The following is a 16,685-nucleotide window of genomic DNA, read 5'->3' as shown; positions in this document are numbered from 1 at the left end:
ATTAAAGGTCTCATCTGATGTACGGAAAATGCAATATCCTATGTCTGAGCGTAAGCATACACCAGACATAGGATATTAATTTTTTCTTACGTCAGATCACACCTTTAATCAGATTTGACATATTGTTTGGATACTCTCAGAGATGATTGATTAGAAACAAAACACAAGGGACAGAACAGCACAAATCTGGGTTAACTCAGGCCAGCCTCTCCAGGTTGGACTACTGTTCTAAAATCAGCTCAACCTACTTATTTTTATACAGCCCCTACCCATATTCCCATGAACGAACAGCACAATCTTAGTTTACAAGAAGGAGCAGGACAGGCACCTGCCGATAGGTAGATTCTTCTTGCTTATTCAGTAGTTATCTAGAAGAAGTGCTGAGAACATGTATGAACTGAGGGAGCAGAGACCAAGTCCAGTAAGAGTCCATTTTAAGAGGCCACAGAAAATTGCCATCCTCCTAGTAAGCACAGAGGAGAAAGGTGTGTAAAGATATAAGCAGGGGACTGTCCCATTTGTTTTGCAAGGAGATAGTTGTTGCTATGCAACTTCCCTGGATCTTTTACTGGAATAAGGATTCATTATAAGTGTACAATCCACCTCAAAGGGTATGTCTTAGAAGGAAAAAAAGGATTCCTAACATGAAGAAGAATCTTTATTATGGCCACAGGCCAGCATAAAAACATGTTCGTGTTCCTCATTTACTAAGGGATAGAAACAAAAACACCTGGCCTTGATCTCTGACCCAAGGATGTGTGTAAGGTAGAAATCAGTAGTCTCTAAGCAGAAAGAGTGGGCATCAGAGGGGCTTATCCAGAAGATCCCACCTGACCTCTAGTGGTGGCATTAGAGAACAGCAGTTTACTTATTATGAATTAAGTAACAAATGTGCACTCTTCTCCACTGAAGTACAAGATTCTCTTCACCAAAGTCTAGTAACTTAGAGTTTCCACCTGTCTGGGAATTTTCCTCATGGTGGAGTGCATATAAACCCAAGTGTGCCATAAGGCAAAGGTGGCCAGACTTAATCCAGGTTTTAAGTCTCCAGTTTCGGGTTTTTAAATAGAAGATTTCGCTTGGCTTTATATTGGAACTTACGCCACTGACAGACAACTGTGTAACAGTCAGGATGGCATATGCTGCAAAGGCAATATTTTCTAGCCCTTATTTGAGTTGGGAGTCTGTGGTCAACACGACTGGAGACACGTCTTGTGTAATTTGTGGGTCGGTAGCTCCTTTCTGTCATGCATTCCCTAATAATTAATCCCCATTCAACAAACGTAACCACACCAGAGACAAGCACAGCCACTTGGGCATCTAGTGTAGGAGCTTATAGAGGACCATACATTCCTTCAGCAAGTTAAAGGTGTGTTTTTACTCCAGTTCTGGAGGCTCGAAGATTAGGCCACTGTTCTCTCAAAGGAGCCTCAAAAGCGTCAAAGAAGGCAAGAATCTAATCTCTATCTTTTGGAAATATTTCCCTATTTCCCCTAGGCTTTAGCCAGGTTCTGTGGGGTCTTAAGTACAATTCCAGTACTTCAACGGCCTTAGCAAATATTGCCCTCATCTCCTTTTGAACTATTTTATTGATGGCTTTAATTGATGTTTCTTTTATTCTTGTTTTTACAGTGCTGTATGCTGTTATTTATATAAGAACGGCAGGGTATAAATATTTTAAGCAGCAGACTTAAAAGACCCCCAGTCCCTGCCAGATAAACCCTCACAGCACCAGAGCAGGTGAAACTCTGCTGTTCTAGGCAAGGAGGAATGAGGGATGGAAGTATACCCTTACCCGGTGACGCTTGCCCTGTATCTTGGCTCGGGCAATCTCTGAGCTGCTGCGCCGAGGCCCCCGTCGTCGTCGGGCATAGTTCGCTTCCTGGAGCTCCTTCATTTTTTTCCTTTGAAGCCGAAGTTGGTGACTGCAGCCCACATTGTACCTGGCACAAGAAAGAAGGAAGAATAAATGAAGCAAGGCTCATTTGAGAATTCCTCTGCAAGCTGAAAATTCTAACGTGCTAGTCCTTTTCCAGCAAAACAGTTTTGAGTATGGGAGTGCTCAAGCCCTACATGAAGAGTCGTTTCTACATCAGCCATCTAGCCAGGCTTATTGAGATCTTTCCATCAGGAGGTAGAAGCAACATACAGCCTCTAAATTATTACCCTCTAAATCTGGGCTTGAGGAATCCAATGGGAAAGGCAACCCTAATACCCAGGGTAACACTGTCTGTACAGGTTTAACCTCAACTTTCAGACTTGCTTTCCAGGGAAATAATTCATTATAAAGGTGCCTGAAACATTCTAGGTGCTATTCAGAAAGGGTACTTATTGAAAGGGACGCGGGTGGCGCTGTGGGGTAAACCACAGAGCCTAGGACTTGCTGATCAGAAGGTTGGCGGTTCGAATCCCCGCAATGGGGTGAGCTCCTGCCAACCTAGCAGTTTGAAAGCATGAAGTGCAAGTAGATAAATAGGTACCGCTCCAGCGGGAAGGTAAACGGCATTTCCGTGTGCTGCTCTAGTTCACCAGAAGTGGCTTAGTCATGCTGGCCACATGACCCGGAAGCTGTACGCCGGCTCCCTCGGCCAATAAAGCAAGATGAGCGCCGCAACTCCAGAGTCGGCCACGACTGGACCTAATGGTCAGGGGTCCCTTTACTTTCTTATTTAAAAAGTACTTTCTCTTGAGCAGGTAGAAGGAGGCATCCATCCCCTAATAGGATAAGTCCCCAGGGGGCTGGGAGAGGCAAGGAACCACATGACTACTTTTGTTTAATGTCCCTCTCCTGTCCAATTAGTGGAGTGATCCTAGGAGATGAAGACTTCCTTCTAACAGAGGAGAAGAATTAAGAGCAATATATGGTGGCCTTAGGGACGCGGGTGGCACTGTGGGTAAAATCTCAGCGCCTAGGGCTTGCCGATCGCATGGTTGGCGGTTTGAATCCCCGCAGCAGGGTGAGCTCCCGTCTTTCGGTCCCAGCTCCTGCCCGCCTAGCAGTTCGAAAGCACCCTCAAGTGCAGGTAGATAAATAGGTACCGCTTTATAGCGGGAAGGTAAACGGCGTTTCCGTGTGCTGTGCTGGTGCCGGCTCGCCAGAGCAGCTTCGTCATGCTGGCCACGTGACCCGGAAGTGTCTCCGGACAGCGCTGGCCCCTGGCCTCTTAAGTGAGATGGGCGCACAACCCTAGAGTCGGACACGACTGGCCCGTACGGGCAGGGGTACCTTTACCTTTACCTTTTTATGGTGGCCTTGGTGGCACAAAGTGCCTTCCATTAACTTTGGCTGGTGGCTCAACTGTAACCCTATCTGGACAGGGATAACCTTCAGTTGTTTATGCTATGGTAGCCTGTAGTTTAGGATACTTCAATGCTTTGCAAACGCAGCTGATTCTGAAGATGTTTTGTAAAATACTTCTGGTGTAGAATTTGGTGGTGAGACCGGGACCAGAAGATCTGAAAATATTACATCGGTTCTGGCCCAACTGCAGTGGCTGCTGATTAGTTTCCAGTCTCTATTCAAAGTGGTGGTTTTGACCTATAAAGCTTCAAGACCAGAGTAGCTCAACAAGTGCCTCTACCAGCCCAGGCTCTGCAGTCCATTGGGGTCCCTTCTACAAGTGCTCACTCAAAGGAGGTGCAGAGGGTAACCACGTGACAACAAGCCTTTTCAGTGATTTTATTCTGATACTGGCCACTGACCACAATAAAATGACTTTGCAGGGGTGGCTCCCATCTGTGGAATGGTATCCCCAGGGAAACACACCTGTCTCCATCATTATCAAGTCTCAAGGAGGAGTTTCCAAGCGCCATTACCTCTTGGCACACGTTACAGAACAGAACCTTTTGGAACCACGAAATTGATTGGCTGGGCCGTATTTTCCGCAGAACTCGCATTTCAGCAGATTCCCTTTCTTGTCTTGCTCTGAGGAAGCAGGAGAAGCAGACACTTAATAGTTAGTAAAACAACTAGCTTCATTAACCAGCAACATCAGAATGCAAGCTTAAGATTGTCTGTTTGATAGCAAGCTATACTCTCTGTTGAAAGCCAAGTATGGGAGACTCCCCAGAGAGAAAGAACTGGAAACCCCATTAGCCATTAGATCTGCAAAGCTGTGTGTAACAAAAGCACATCCCTTGTTCACCTATGCTTATTTTGAGAGTGTGAAGTGGTGCTCTTCCTTATTCCACAGATAAAATGGGTAGCGCTTCAGTATAAACCATGTGATCCAATACAGCACCTCCACTCCTTCTCCTTTCCCCTGGGCACCCTTTCAGGAAAGAGTAATTAAAGCTAAGCATTTGGCTTGGCTCTCAGTAACCTACATGTTTGACAAAGGTGGAAAATGTGAACGTAGAACTTGAAATACCCTTACCCCACCCTACTCCTTCTCATCGACTACAGTCCCTAGAGGGGACTCACCTGCGGCAATGCTTTCCCCTCCTGGGGAGTTGCTAGGCTGGTTCTCGGTTTGCCTAGAGGGAACTCCTCCCTGAAGGGGCTTTTCAAATTCTTTTAGGAGCTGAGAACAGCTCACCTGCATTCAAGACAGTGGAAAGGGGAAACCCGAGTCAGAAAGCAACTTTGTGCAAGAGTTTCGTTGTCTGATGCTAAGCATGCTTCAACTACAGGACTACTAGAATTTCTTTCCTGGCTTTAGCTAACATAAGCCAAGTTAGCAAACAGATCATGCTGGCAGTACAAAGAGAGAAAGAAGCAGAGAGCAGTCCCTGCCCTAGATACCCCAGGCTGAACCCTCTTACCGGAAAAGGCTCTGCCCCTTCCTGAATGACAAAGCCCTCTATGATGTGCGTAAGAATCTGAGGCTTGACAATGGCTTGCGGAGGTTTGGAATCTCCCGTCTGGCGTGACAACATGGCTAAGGTAGGCATAGGAGCAGCTGTAGGAGTGACAGAGCTGGAGTCACTTGGAGGTGCATTGGGGGAGGCACTGGGGAGGGACTCAGATTTCTCTGAAATAACAGAAGCAGCATTAACAAATTAGACCCATCTGAATTCTGTATGCAACTATGCAAATAATGTATTTGCAAATTATGTATTTGCATACATAAAAAAAATAGGCGGAATTGGTTTGGTTTGCGACATTTGTGGACTGCAAGCGTTACTGTATCAGTATGGCTTGCGTAGGGCATGCAGAGCTGGGCAGAGAAAGCTGCAGGTGTCCACTATGGCAGGACAGCTCCTGCTCATTGTCAACTTCAAGTCATGGATGCCAAACACATAAGATGATCACATGTTGACCAAAGGCATTCACAGGACTGCATTTGTGAGCCGTGTAAGGAAGAAAGTTAAGCCATAAAACAAGTCCTGATCCAAATCATTTCCCCCAAGATTCAGAAGCTTTACCTGTGGTTTATGTGTGTGTTTTCAAGTTATACTCCATCACCACAATTCCGCTCTGTGCACAGGGGCATTCTAGTCCGTTTATACATTCCACCCTCAATCTGTCACCAGGCCTAACCACTTATCTACTCTTCAGGGAGCAGGCCGAACTTACCCCTGTTCCCTTCACCTCCAAGGCCCCCCTTATCTTCTGTGGCTTTGGGACTCTCTGCCACAGGAGACGACTTAGCAGGCAGGAGAGAAGGTGGTGCACTGGAGTCATCCCTCTCCTCTTCAGATTCTGCTTTGCGCTTGACTGCCGAAGTCTGTGGTTTGCTCTGTGTGGGAAGATGGGAAGGGACATGCAGATCCAAGAGAAGGAAGGAAATAATTCTATCCCAGACACTAAATAGGCAGCGAAATGCTGCTAACCTCCATAGGCTGTATGCAAAGAGATGCAAGTGGACATCACACCACAGGAATCTGCTTCTTCTTCACGCTGCATTTCCTTGCACCCCCACCCCCAAAAGCCATTCCTGAAGGTCCATGCTGGAAGAGCATGGTAATAGTTTTGAGAATTCAAGTGACTGAAGGCAGAAAATATGAAATGGAACGGCACCACAGTGGGTACAATCTACCAGGAAATTTTCCTACAGTGTCTTCATTAAATTAAACAAGAGCTGCAGTGTTGTTCGAGTGCAGTAACTTTGTGGATTGGTGGGAAAGGCCTGATAATAGATGGAACCACTGGGTGAGCTGCAAATTATGATCTCCCAAGAAGTGCCATGAGAAAACCTTCCCAATTGCTTTACCACCTTTGAAAGATCCCTATCCAGATGACGGCATTTCACAGCTCACCCACTGTCTTGTAAAAAAAGATTGGGAAATGCTACCTGGACACCACAGTCTACAGTCCATTCCTGGTAACCAAGGCTACTAGGGAGTCTGTGAAACAGGCAACATACAAATGCAGTCCACCAGTCACATAAAACAGCACACAAAAAGCTAAATAACCATCCTGTTTAGCTGCTTGCCTAGGTCACCAAATACGAGAGGACTGTAAAACAGCAAGCAAGCAGATCACCGACAAACATGGCAGATAGACCATATGCTTTGCAGGCCTGACTGTACATGGTATGTGAGCAGGTGCGGATTTTGCCCCCCTCCAACATTCCTACTGTACTTGTGAGGTAACTTACAGGTAACTGGACAGGCTGCACGTAGTAGGCAGATGTTTGTGCCTGAGCCATGACGGGAGAGGAAACCGTATTCTTCACCTGGGTCGTGCCCTGGACCTGGGCCACGTTGACCCCCGAAGTGAGCAGTGGAGGAGCTTCTTGTAGAGGAGGAGGAGAACAAGTAGAAAAGGAGGCAGAAGAGGTCTGGGACAATGAGGATGCCGTGTGGGCCTGGGACACCGGCTGGACAACGGCTGGCAGGCCCCGGGAGGCCTGCACTGCTGTGTTCATCTGCGGAAGACCCAGAGCCTGAGCCTGGGCTGAACCTTGCTGGCGGCTGCCAACAACCTGCACTGGGATATGAGGCGGGGGCTGCTGTGATGCCGACATTTTGGCAGCCCCGAGCTGTGGAGACTTGAGGGGGGCTATGGGCGGCTTCGACTGAATGGGGACAGGCGTCTTAGTAGCTGCCTGGCAGAGGTTCTCCTGCTGGAGCTGCAGCGGCTGAGGTTGTGACTGCAGCATGGGCTGGACGACAAGGGTCTGGGCTTGCTGTTGGCCCTGGAGGGGCGGGGCCTGCTGCTGAGCCTGCGCTGGCCCCTGCTGCTGCTGGACCAGGGGCGGAGCTTGCTGCTGCTGCTGCTGCGCCAGCTGGAGGTGTGTGGCAGTGTGCAAGAGCTGGGACTGGCGGTGCTGGAACTGCTGCTGGTGATGGATGGCGATTTGCTGCTGGATCACCACTTGCTTCTGGAGGTGGATCTGTTGTTGCTGCTGGATCAGCGAGTGAGGCTGGATTTGGGTATATGTGGCTGTAAAGTATTAAAAAAAACCCACAGTATTATGACACACCATCAGGGTGCACACCGCTTTATAAAGCAATTTAGGCAAAAGACACCAACCCCAAGAAAACTGTGATCTTGGGCAAGGCCAGGCCACAAGGGTAGGAGGCGAGCAAAAGCAGTTGAATACACTTAAGAGTGGGGAGGTGCGGTTGCTTAGTGGCAGAGTGCAGTCCCTGGCCCAAACTCTGGCATTTCCAGAAAAGGAACTAATGTAGTAGAGCTGAACAGGACCTCTGCCCAAGACCTTGCAGAGCTACTGCATGCATCACAAAAGTGGCACCTGCAGGTCTTCATTGACACTTACTCATCTCCCTCTGCAACTGGATTTGATGGGGAAAGAACAAAACAAAACAAAACTTTTTTTCAAAGCCAACTGGTGCCTAGGGGTTTGGGAGGAGGCACACCGTTGTGAGGCATGTGTGGTGCCCATGACAGTTTCTCTGGAAATATGCCCAGAAGCCCAAAAGGGCTGGCGTCCCCACCAATACAGACTAGAAGGACAAGCAGAAGGCAGCTTGATATGCTTCACATCTCAGTAATAAGCCATCAGCGCAAAATGAAGGAAGTGAGAGTACACTCTCCAGGGCATATCGACTCCAAGCCAACTGCCCAACAAGAAGCAAGCAATGGGCTAAAATAGATTGCAGCCAATCTGCCCTCAGCCATCCAGGAAGGGGCTGTACAATTGTGAAGATGGTGAGCCTGGTTAAGGGGTACATGGATGAAGGTATCAGTCAAGTCACTGGAAGGGTCACCAGTAAGGAAAGCATGAACTGTCACCTACCAGAACTGATCAAGGTCTGGCTTGGGGCTGGTGTCGCTGTCCTGGTCAGGTTCATGCCTACAGTCTGTTGACCATTACCATCTGCTTCAGCCTTCTTTGCTGCTGCATTTTCTCCTTCCGTCTGACTTCCCTGGCTCACAGTCACTGCCTGGGCAGCAGAAGCCACCGGTAAAGGCTGAACTACACCAGTACCCTTCCTCTGGCAGCTGCCCCCTGGGCCAGATGAGGCTGCTTGGCTTAGCCCGGAAGTAGTGTGGCTCCCCACTGAAGATGCCACAACCCCAGAGATGCCATTGCTTCCCGCTGCCCCTTGACTGAGATTAAGTGACTGGCCTACATTGCCAGAAGCGGCTTGAGTCACTGTCAAGGTCTGGCCAGCATGGGTAGCCTGGGGTAGTACTGAAGACTGGGAATTCCCGGATAAAACAGCCTTTGGAGCAGAAGCCTGGAGCTGTGCATTAGCTGCTGAGGTCTGCTGACTTCTGACAGCCAAATTCTGCACCTGGGAAAAAATGCAGAGAGAGAGATAGAAAAAGAAAAAGAGGGAGAGAGAGAAATAAATGACTCATTAGCTTCAGGTTACAAGAGGCAGGGACCCCTGGTATCTACTCTGGCTTAACCAGCAGTAAAAACTGACCATGCTGAACAGCTGTTAGGAAGCTCTTTTCACTTTTATTTAGGTGCTGCACCCTTTGTCTTGTACCCAAAAATAAGTGTCAAAAGGTACTACAGGGAGTGAGGAATCAAGCTATTTATTATTTTAAAGGGATCAATCTTTAAAATTGCAGCTCGTTTCTTCCTCATTTTCAGTAAAATTAAAGATCTCATGGCACTTTCTGTAAGGAGCTTAAAGAAAATCCATTTAACTCAACCCTGTGCAGTCACCTTCATTGTGTTGAAAGGCTGCTCCCTCAAACTGAACCTTGTATATTTGTTTTATGGTTCTCTTTTGTAAGCTATCTTGAAAATCTAGATTTAAATACACATTTTCAAATAAATAAATCAAAATTAAAAGAAAAGAAACTGAACCTTTTCTCTCTGCAACAGCTTGGTGCACACTAGGGCCTAACATATATTATTGCCTGTGTTTGGATACACTTTCTCTTAATGCGGTTTTGGGATAAAAGATTACTTTTACCTAAAGACCACTAATTGAGATAGAAAATAGATGCAGAGAAGTTAGTTGCGAAATGTCTTTAAAGGCTCGAAGAAATGCTGGGGAGGGAGGAGGAGGCGGCAAGATATGTAACAAGCGGCAAGCCACAGTCAAAGCCTAAGCAACACTGAAGGTCCACAGAGGTCATTTCTCCTGTCTTGTCAAATTAGTCGTTGGCCTCCCCTTCCCCCCACTTTACCTGGAAAAACCCTCATCATGCAGAAACAGGCACCTCAGGTTTCTGGAGCCCCATCAAGTCTGATTGTTAAATCTGGAGTACTTGTCAAGCGGCAAACAGCACATGTTCTTCGCATCAGGACGAGAATACAAGGGCATAACCAATCAATGGGGGATAACCAATCAATGCAAAAAGTGCAGCTGACTAGCTAGCTTCAGTCATCTGCAAGCATGAACCCAGGTTTTGAGAACCGGAAGGCCACTGGCTGAAGTGTGCAGGGGACTGAGTGGAATGGGGATGTTCTTCTCATGGGATGTTTGAGCCAGAGGGACACACCCGAGACTGGGGCAGGCCAGGCTGGTCATGGGAACCCCAGAAGAGGGTGTCACTGACCTGGTCTGTGTCTGTGTGGACCCCAGGAGTATGAGTGGGTGGTGCCTCCTGCTGAACAGCAGCCACGGCCCCGTTAGGCATCAGGATGAGCTGGGAGGTAAGAGGTACATTGCGGCCCAAGGTCCGGTTCACCTGCAACAGGTTCCCCAGCTGCGGCTGTTGAGGGAGGGTTAGGTGGTGTGGAGATGAGAACAGCAGGAGGGAGAAAAAGGAGGAAAGAAAGCGAACCACAAGCAAATAGGTTATCACGGTGCATGGGGCCTAGGGTCTCCGATAAGACAGCCATTCTGTCTCAGCATTTTCCTCCATCATGGCCACTTTGCAGGCGGTGGAAAGCAGGTTTATTATTTCCAAAAGCCAAACCACCTCCGCCTCTCCATATTGGGCCAGCAGCATAGGTTACCTATAGGTTTGTGTGGCAGATGTTAAGCGTGGAGTGAAGGGAATGAGGGACCCCTGCTAGCTTAGATCAACTGCAAAACTTTTTTTCCCCCCATACTGAAAAGCTGTAACCAAGATAACTAAATATAATCTGAGGCCAAACAGATCAAAAGGAGTTTGCTATTTCACAGATATGCAACCAAAGTCAAGGATGGAAATGTGAGGAGGGGAGAATACAAAGAAGTGTGTTTCTCATTTAGCCTAATTAAGAAGATGGCTTTCCGGAAACTCTTTAAAGAACAGAAGAGAAAGCATTAAAAGTCAGGGTATTTAAAATGGATGAAATGGAGTTGTATTTCAGATGAGCACTTCATCAAGGCTGCTTTAAAAGAGATCTGTTTCGTAATGCATTACATAAAATCGTACCAAGTGCCATGGGGTCTTTAAGATTCATGGAAAATAAAACTGCAAATGACACTAAATATCCTCTGTCCCTGTAGTACATCTGCTGAATTGAGAATCAACCAACTGTTCAAGGGAGCATAGATTGCTAACTTTTGCCTGAGCACAAAATAGCAGACTGTATGAAAGCTGGAGATTCATCAGGGGGCTGCGAGGTATTTATGATGGGTGAAAGCAACACGTGTACAACTCTTACCCGAAGGTACATCTGAGCTTGTGACTGGTTAAGAGGTGGTGATGTGGTGTTACCAAGGAGCACCGATTGTGTCAAGGTGGTGGCACTAGGTGAACTCACACTCTGCGAACGGCTGATTAACTGTGCAGCTGATGTGGTAGCCAAATTAATCTGTAAAGTGAAAAGTTGGTGTGGAGGGAGGGGGTAGATGAAAAGTAGTATTAACAGAATCTAAGCTAGAAACAGTTTCAAAGAAAGTGTGGCTGAACTCCAGCAATACGACTGGAACAAGGCCCGCCAGCCACTTTCATGCTCCCCTCCCAAACTCACCTTGTTAAGAGCCCAGGAATTATCTGAAAGAAAAGTGTGTGGGGAACACAACTCACTCTTTTCAGCAGCCCTACCAGGCTATGTGAAAAGGAGCAGGGGAGGGGAGGGGAGTGCAGCAGCTGCTCTCCAAAACCTCTTTGCTCAAATTATTCTCAGAACTTCAGCAACTGGAAGAACATAACAATGGACTTGCAAACAATGACCATTCGATTATGATTTCTGCACCAGAAGCACTAAATAAAAGCAGCATATGCAGTTTTATTATCAACAGGCGACAAGTGCTTGACACAGCCCTCTTCTGTAGATGCTAATGTTCCCCTTTTATTCAGTTATCATTAGGAATCAATATCCCCTCTAGGGATGCTGCTCAGTCTTCTCACTTGCAAATAAGGAACTCCCATTCTATTTTTCCACCCTGACTGACAATACTACCTACAGTCATACCTCATGTTACGTTTGCTGCTGGTTGCGCGTATTCAGGTTGCGTCTTGTGGCGACCCAGAAGTACCGGAAAGGGTTACTTCCGGGTTTCGCCACTCGCGTATGCGCAGACGTGCAAAATGGCATCAAGCGCATGCGCAGAAGCGGTGAATCACGACCCATGTGTGCGCAGACACAGGTTGTGTTCTTTTAAGGTTGCAAACAGGCCTCCGGAATGGCTCCCGTTTGCAACCAGAGGTACCACTGTACTCTCCTCCACCAATACTAGCAAACATTCTCTCAACATTGAAGTTACCCATCCATAGCCAACTAATTCTCCAAGAAAACAGACATCGGATGCCCAATCATTTGAGGGCAAGTTAGCTGCTTACCGAAGCCTGTGTAGTAGCTGTCTGTTGAGAAGTGCTTGTGTTTGGAGAGCTTGCTTGTCGGCTCGCTGCAATTGTAGCCTGTAAGAAACATTATATATTCTTCCAAAACCAAGATTTAGCCAAGGGCCCCATTATTCCCATGTTTTCTGGTCCTCAAAAGGTAAAACACAACAAAATGGTCATTAACATCTGCCTCGTGTTTATTTCTCTAGCTTAGTTGAAATGCAGCCGCTATACCAGGGGTGGCTAACCTTTTCCTCTCTATATGTTGCTGGACTACAATTCCCATCATCTCTGGTTATTGCTCATATTGCTTGGAGCTTATGGGAATTGTACTGCAGCTGCAGGGCCAATGGTAAGCCACCTTGACCCTTCAATGTAATTAAACTTGCCCCTCCACAATGCTCCCCAACAAAGAGCAAAAGAAGTGAGGAATTAACCTATCATCAATACATACTCTCTCTTCAATCAGACAAATAACCAGATATCTTAATTCTGTTTAAGAATCGGTGTAGGCTGAAGCTACCATTTATTTAGATGATTTGAGCAAATCGTTGGTATTTCTAGATGTGAGGGAGTTGGGAGTAGAGTTTGTGATGTGCAAGACAAGACCTTTACTCTGCTATAAAAGCATTTTGAAAGCAATGTAGCCATTGCTAAGACAATGGCAGGTGCTGGGCAAGACCTTTTACATGGGCAGAAGGGAAGTATTTTCATCACAAGCTACAACTGACAGCTACACCTGCTCTGTCAGAATAGGCATTTATCAGACATAGAAGAAACACCTACTCAGGCTCACATCTACAACACTAAGTCAAGTTTTTTCAAAACCTCTCAGGGAAATGTGGAACAGACTTAACATCATTTTCAACACACGTCATCTAAATTATTATCACCTTCCCAACTTTTACCTATCAGGAACAGAACAGTTAACAATATAAAAGGGAGGGAAAGGAAACTGATAATCTAAAGGAGGACTATTTTAAATTCAAGTTTGTTTGTTTTTAAGCGGGGGATGGCAGAGGGGGGCAAACAGAAACAAATAACAAAAGTTAGCAAAATGCCCTGCTTCATGACTCATGTGTAGAGTATGAATGGAAAGGTAGTTTGTAAATTATAAGGAAGGTCTGCAGGAAGGTACATCCCTTTCCACACTGCACCTTCCTGCAGGATCTCTGCCAGCAAGAGCCATGCCACCAAATGTAAGGGGTGAAAGCGAAGTTTTGTCTTTAACTGCAACTGTGTCCCAGAACCAACCTGGAGTGCTAAAGCTTGTAGTGAACTAGCTGATAGATAGAAAAGTTCAAAATGCATGTAATATAATAATATAATATTTTTTTATTTATACCCCGCCCTCCCCAGCCAAGGCCGGGCTCAGAGCGGCTTACAAGCACTAATAAAAACAAGATGAATGATTACAACTTAAAATCAAAAATATAATACATTAAAATAATGGAACATTAAAATATTAAAATGTAGCCTCATCGCAGGAGGAGAAGGAAAAGAAAGGGGGGGGGGAGAGAGAGAGGGAGGGAATCAAATTGGCTCCAAGCCAAAGGCCAGGCGGAACAACTCTGTCTTACAGGCCCTGCAGATAGAAATCAGACCCTGCAGGGCCCTGGTCTCATGAGGCAGAGCGTTCCACCAGGCCGGAGCCACAGTTGAAAAGGCCCTGGCTCTGGTTGAAGCCAATCTAACTTCTTTAGGGCCTGGGACCACTAGGGTGTTGTTATTTATGGACCTTGAGGCTCTCCATGGGGCATACCAGGAGAGGCGGTCCCGTAGGTACGAGGGTCCTAGGCTGTGAAGGGCTTTAAAGGTCAAAAGCAGCACCTTAAATCTGACCCTGTACTCCACCGGGAGCCAGTGCAGCTTGAAAAGCACTGGGTGAATATGTAAAATCGTATACAGGCAATGACCATTCTGTGCATGACCAAGGCACACATGACTACATGCACACACATCATTTTTGGCCCCAGAAGTGGGCAGGGCAGGCTTACACACGCTCCGCCAACACATGGGATGACCCAGAATGCAATCCCCACGCAAATGGGGAGTTGCCTGTACTGGAAAACCTGTACCAATAAGCTCTTAAAGAGGCAAGAGTTAATAAGCATTTTTCCCCCAGAGCAGAACAATTAGTGTCCACTAAGTCCATTACTGTGAAAGTACAACGTTCTTTTCCCTTCCTTTGAGATCCTCTCTTTGGGCCCTATCCATCCAAAACCTCATTTGTTTATTCCAAACTAGGTGTTTCACTCTTCCCTGTTTCAGGTAACTCCTGTCTTTTGAACAGTCTGTCTCACCTGCTGGACTGCAGCCAGACTGTGTAACTGAGCACTGTTGAGCTGCTGTTGGAGCATAAACTGGTGGAAATACTGGGCTGCATTGGGCTGCCTCTGCAGTGCTTGAAGCGCCTGTAATAAAAAAAATAAAAAAATAAAAATTCAGAATACAAAACAGAACACATCCTAACATGCCCGAGGTCTCACAGGACAAAATAAGTGAAAACATATAGAATCACAGCCCCCTATCAGCAGATCTGGACCACCACATATTTATTAGTGGAATAGCAGAACATTAGGCTAAAAATGGTTCCACCGGCTTAATTAGAATGGCCAGGAACACAATAATCCTTAGATCTATTAGGTATTAAGCAGGACCTAGCAATGCATGGGGCATGTTTGATGCCTCACACCGATTTTCCTAGGCCACTGGATAAGGCAGGAGTGAAGAACTGGAATTGGTCAAAGGATTTGATCCTTACCACCCCACTCCTGGGGACCAACTTTGACAACTTCAAAGGGACTGATCAGCTGATTGACAGTTACAATGAGCCCCTCTGAAGTACATTTGCTGGCAGATTGGATTCAAACTGTACATACAAACTCTGCAGCTATCTGGAGAGGGAAAATATCCATTTTCAGGTGCAAATGGACAAAGTGGGGCTTGCAGTGAGCCCTCTTGAAGCCACACTGCCAGTTCCAATCGCATCACCAATGCTGAAAGCACACCTTTAAAGGGACATATGGATAGGCACTGACCACAACACCCCCCCCCCCACAAAGGCATTAGGGAATTCCTGATGGAGAACTCCTTAGTGCAGCTGATCCCAGTAGGATTTGCCATCAGCACCAATCAAGCAAACCCTCACTTGAAACTCCCAATAGCTCCTTTGGAGCTACCTACTTACCTGCCCCAAACCTGACATCAGGTATGGTGGGGAGTACTAAGGGGGATACCGCCCTGCAGACTAAACTGGGAGCCATGCTGAACTTAACAACTGCTTTGCTGCTTCCTGCTCTGGGCATCTTCAGGAAGAAGAGCAAAACAGAAATTGAATAAATAATAAGGCCTGTAATTTGGAGGTTCACCACCCTTGAGATAAGGAGAGGTATTCACTTCTCAAGACTGGCCTCTTCTTTCCTGAAGAGAAGGCTGTCTGCTTCTCCTCTTATGTGAGGAACATAACCAATTCAGTGCTAGTCTCCTACAGGTTCACTGCACTGGCTAAGCCTTTGGAGCAATTTCCCCTGTGCTCATAAACAGGGCACCTACTGGCTAAGCAGCAGTTTAAAGTGATGTGCTGCTACTCTGATGATGATACCTTCCAGAGCAGTTTTTCCCCAAGATCAAAGATGGTCCCCCACCTGCACTGCCTGCCGCTCATATAGAGTCATCTGAGAGATCTGAGGGCGAGTGCTTCCTCCAGAGCTTGAGCTGCCACTAGCAGAGTTTGAGTTTTGCTCGCTTTCCGTCTCCATAGTGTCAGGTCCCCAAGATCCTTGCCTGAAGCTTTGTCTCAAGCCCTAGATGAAGAAAACTGGGGGTTAGCTCATGTCACAGAAACTACAACATTTATCTCCCCCTGCATTATAAATTTATGGAACCTTTCCTTCCTAAGCTCATCATCACACAGCTTAACCAAAGCCTCTAAAATGTCTTTCCTGGGCTACAATACTGAGAGAAGAATCTGTGGGACCCCAATAATTGAGGCTGTATTTAAAATAACCATTAAAATCACACATTTTGATATGCAAATTCCTCCAGATTTATAGCCATGATTCTATAGCACTAAAGCAAAGTTAGGTTACCTGTGACGGTTTAAAGACATGGAAGTCAAGAACAATGTAGATTATTCATAACAAGCATTCATCACTGGGGCTCATCATAGTTTTGTTTTTGTTTTTTTACCAGGAAGCATAAGGTGGGCAAAGGAATATCTGACGGGCTTATACAACATACGGGCTTATGCATGTAACAAATAGGAAGTTTCATAAGAACCGCCTAATGGATTAAGTACCAACAAGTTTTCTTCTAGCACCACGCTCAGAAATATGCCTGAACTTCTTTGGGGATGTGTCAGGGCACTGGAATGGTTTTGTATCAACTTCCTAGAATGCCCCCAACACACATCCCTTGGAGATGTGATGTTGATTGGACAAGGGTGGAATCCGAGAGGGAGACTCTGACTATCCCACACTGGAGCCCGGTGAGAAATATAGATTTGAGTTATCCTATGGCCCTGGGATGCTGTCCTTCGGACTGTAAGATTCCACCCTTGGTATAGAGGTGACTCTCAACTTACGTGTGGGTTTCGTTATGGCGCATAAAGCCAAAATTGAGTGTGGCCAGAATACATTTGGTTCAA

General features: G+C 46.5%; 1 protein-coding gene across 6 annotated transcripts in view; it reads right to left on the bottom strand.

Annotated features, from left to right (window-relative positions):
• The window catches only part of PHC1 (polyhomeotic homolog 1), a 29,989-nt gene that overhangs the window by 3,107 nt on the left and 10,197 nt on the right, over nucleotides 1–16,685 (bottom strand). For 2 of the 6 annotated variants that reach the window (XM_081893904.1, XM_081893903.1), the window contains exons 2-13: nucleotides 15,685–15,843; nucleotides 14,341–14,451; nucleotides 12,035–12,112; nucleotides 10,914–11,063; nucleotides 9,875–10,030; nucleotides 8,148–8,649; nucleotides 6,543–7,330; nucleotides 5,519–5,681; nucleotides 4,765–4,973; nucleotides 4,424–4,538; nucleotides 3,817–3,925; nucleotides 1,796–1,943 (exon numbers count right to left, since the gene is read on the bottom strand). In XM_081893904.1, the coding sequence (XP_081750030.1) occupies nucleotides 1,796–1,943; nucleotides 3,817–3,925; nucleotides 4,424–4,538; nucleotides 4,765–4,973; nucleotides 5,519–5,681; nucleotides 6,543–7,330; nucleotides 8,148–8,649; nucleotides 9,875–10,030; nucleotides 10,914–11,063; nucleotides 12,035–12,112; nucleotides 14,341–14,451; nucleotides 15,685–15,798 (2,643 nt within the window). In that variant the 5' untranslated portion in view covers nucleotides 15,799–15,843. The remainder of the gene's footprint in view (nucleotides 1–1,795; nucleotides 1,944–3,816; nucleotides 3,926–4,423; nucleotides 4,539–4,764; nucleotides 4,974–5,518; nucleotides 5,682–6,542; nucleotides 7,331–8,147; nucleotides 8,650–9,874; nucleotides 10,031–10,913; nucleotides 11,064–12,034; nucleotides 12,113–14,340; nucleotides 14,452–15,684; nucleotides 15,844–16,685) is intronic. The other 4 variants (XM_081893906.1, XM_081893905.1, XM_081893908.1 and 1 more) reach the window with 4 other exon arrangements.

The sequence above is a fragment of the Podarcis melisellensis genome, assembly GCF_964234715.1.
Source record: "Podarcis melisellensis genome assembly, chromosome: 17".
In the NCBI taxonomy this organism is placed as follows: domain Eukaryota; kingdom Metazoa; phylum Chordata; class Lepidosauria; order Squamata; family Lacertidae; genus Podarcis; species Podarcis melisellensis.
Note: the sequence above shows the minus strand (reverse complement) of the source record. Positions and strands in the feature narration are given on the sequence as shown.